Source organism: Adiantum capillus-veneris, chromosome 15 (assembly GCF_014529385.1).
Source record: "Adiantum capillus-veneris isolate H3 chromosome 15, ASM1452938v2, whole genome shotgun sequence".
In the NCBI taxonomy this organism is placed as follows: domain Eukaryota; kingdom Viridiplantae; phylum Streptophyta; class Polypodiopsida; order Polypodiales; family Pteridaceae; genus Adiantum; species Adiantum capillus-veneris.
The window spans coordinates 135,748,527-135,750,513 of NC_140945.1; the positions used below are offsets into that span (position 1 = coordinate 135,748,527).

At 44.0% G+C, this 1,987-nt stretch overlaps 1 protein-coding gene across 1 annotated transcript; it reads right to left on the reverse strand.

Moving 5' to 3' along the window:
- Positions 1 to 351: 351 nt before the first annotated feature.
- Positions 352 to 1,636, reverse strand: LOC147441549 (uncharacterized). The gene is made up of 2 exons (XM_086483743.1): positions 1,195 to 1,636; positions 352 to 452 (listed from the first exon to the last, which is right to left on the reverse strand). Exons 1-2 carry the CDS (start codon positions 1,634 to 1,636, stop codon positions 352 to 354), a joined length of 543 nt encoding a protein of 180 aa, XP_086339869.1.
- Between the last annotated feature and the right edge of the window lie 351 nt (positions 1,637 to 1,987).

Genomic DNA, 1,987 nt, shown 5'->3' on the forward strand with positions numbered 1-1,987 from the left:
TCAGACGCCGCTTGAACATGCTAGCATTGTAAGCACTTAGCAGATAGCATCGAACAAAGCCTTGTGGACATGGGTATGCCCACGCACGCCGTCGTTCATGACCACTCCTTCGGTTGGCGATCTTCTTGAGGCTTACAGACCGTCCCTTGCACTCGCAAACATGCAACCAAGTTTGCACCATGGACTCATCATTGCGAAAGCTGGTTCCTTTAGCAATTCATAAATGGCTAAAGAACACAACCATGCACAATAGAGAGCCATTTCCTTGGATATGGCCATTGAATCCTGCGAACAAGTTGAAATGATGCAAGATATTTAGCACATGGTCCACTTTAATTTACAACATTTTTATCATACTTTAAAAGAAGGAGACATTTTCATACACTTCGGAAGCACAAAAATAAAACCTGAAAGGTTTGAAAGCTTTGACAAATTACAACCAAACAGTGAAAAACCATAGAAGCTCTGAAAAAACTAGTTGTCACCCCCCCTAGACTCCTTCAAAAAATCACTCATAGTCATGCGCATTGCAGCTAGTATATTGAGCCTCTCCTTCTCCAAGGCAATATTCTGGCTAGCGGTCTCCTTGAGATGCTCCAAGAGATGTTTCCCTATACCAGCCATCTCGGCCAATGACTCCTCGTACTTCGGAGCGACTTTACGGCTAGAGACTAGAGTGGGTTGGGTCTTCTCTTGATTTGGAGAGGGGTTTTCTTCTAAGGTGTCACCATTTGTTGGGGTAACATCCTCCATTGTGGATGAAGAAGTGTGGCTAACAGGAGTAACAGTGGCTCTGGCATGGTAGTATTCATCCACTATGTCAAACCATTTGCATATATGTCTCCTATCATTACCAGAAATTGAGTTATGGGCTTTGTCCTAACGGTATTGTTGCAATACTGTTTGCCACTTTTTGCGAAAACTTTCACTATCTTTATCAAAGTCAGGGTAAGTGGCGGCTAGTTTAGTAGCCACCTTTGCCCATAAATTGATCCCTTGCTTCCCAGGATTGTTGAACTCCTCATTCATGCCCCCCCCCCCGGATATGAATGAGTTGGTCCACCCACCAATCTTTCCACTTGCTTTTCTTGTTGTCGCCGTCGTCATCGTCTCCCAAGTCAATGGTGCTCTTCTTCTTCGAGGCTTTGGGCTTCTTTGTTGCGGTTTGGTTTTGTAACACAGTCTCTTCATTGGTGGCTTCTTTCCTCTTCGTCGGTTTGGCATGGCTTGCCTTGGGTTGAGAAGCTCGCATGGCATTAGGGGTAGGGTTGGGTGATGGAGTGGACGCCACATGATCGGGGGCGGCATCCATATTGGAGTTAGGACTAGTGACACTCAAAGGGGGTGAGGGATGAGAAGGATGTGTAGCCATAGGAGAATGTGGGCTATGAGCATTTAGAGAAGGAGATGGATGAGGTGGTGGAATATGAGAACCATGATTCGGGGGTCTAAACATAAATGGCGAATTAGGAGAGATGGAGGGAGAGTTCATCATGGTTTGGAAGCCATGAGGTGGTATGTGGAATGAGGGGTGGGGATATGGATAGTAAGTGGTTTTAGAAAACTGAGTTTGGGGGAGAATAGGATCGTCATCTTTGCGTTGAGAGTCGAAAAATTGATTTGGGTTGGAGTCCATCGTACCTATAACGCAAAAAAATAATAGTGTTAAAGATGTGCACACAAAGGGTAGGCCAATGCATAAAAATGTGAATCGCAAAAATCAATGCAACCTTAATGAGCTGATTTGAACCGTCGTTGGCTGCTTAACGCTTTAATCCTGCAAGAACGCCATCATATAAAATGATGGTACACCATAGAGCATATCAAAGAATCTTAATGTTAAAATAAAGCATGTCAAATAGGCTTAAAATTTGACATTACCCATTGTGCTTGTAGAGTCCTCAAAAGCAAAAGAACATGACCTTGTTCTCTTTGTTGATGTGACAGGGAGGAGGAGCATCCCTCAAATGCAAAAGAAGAAATAGAC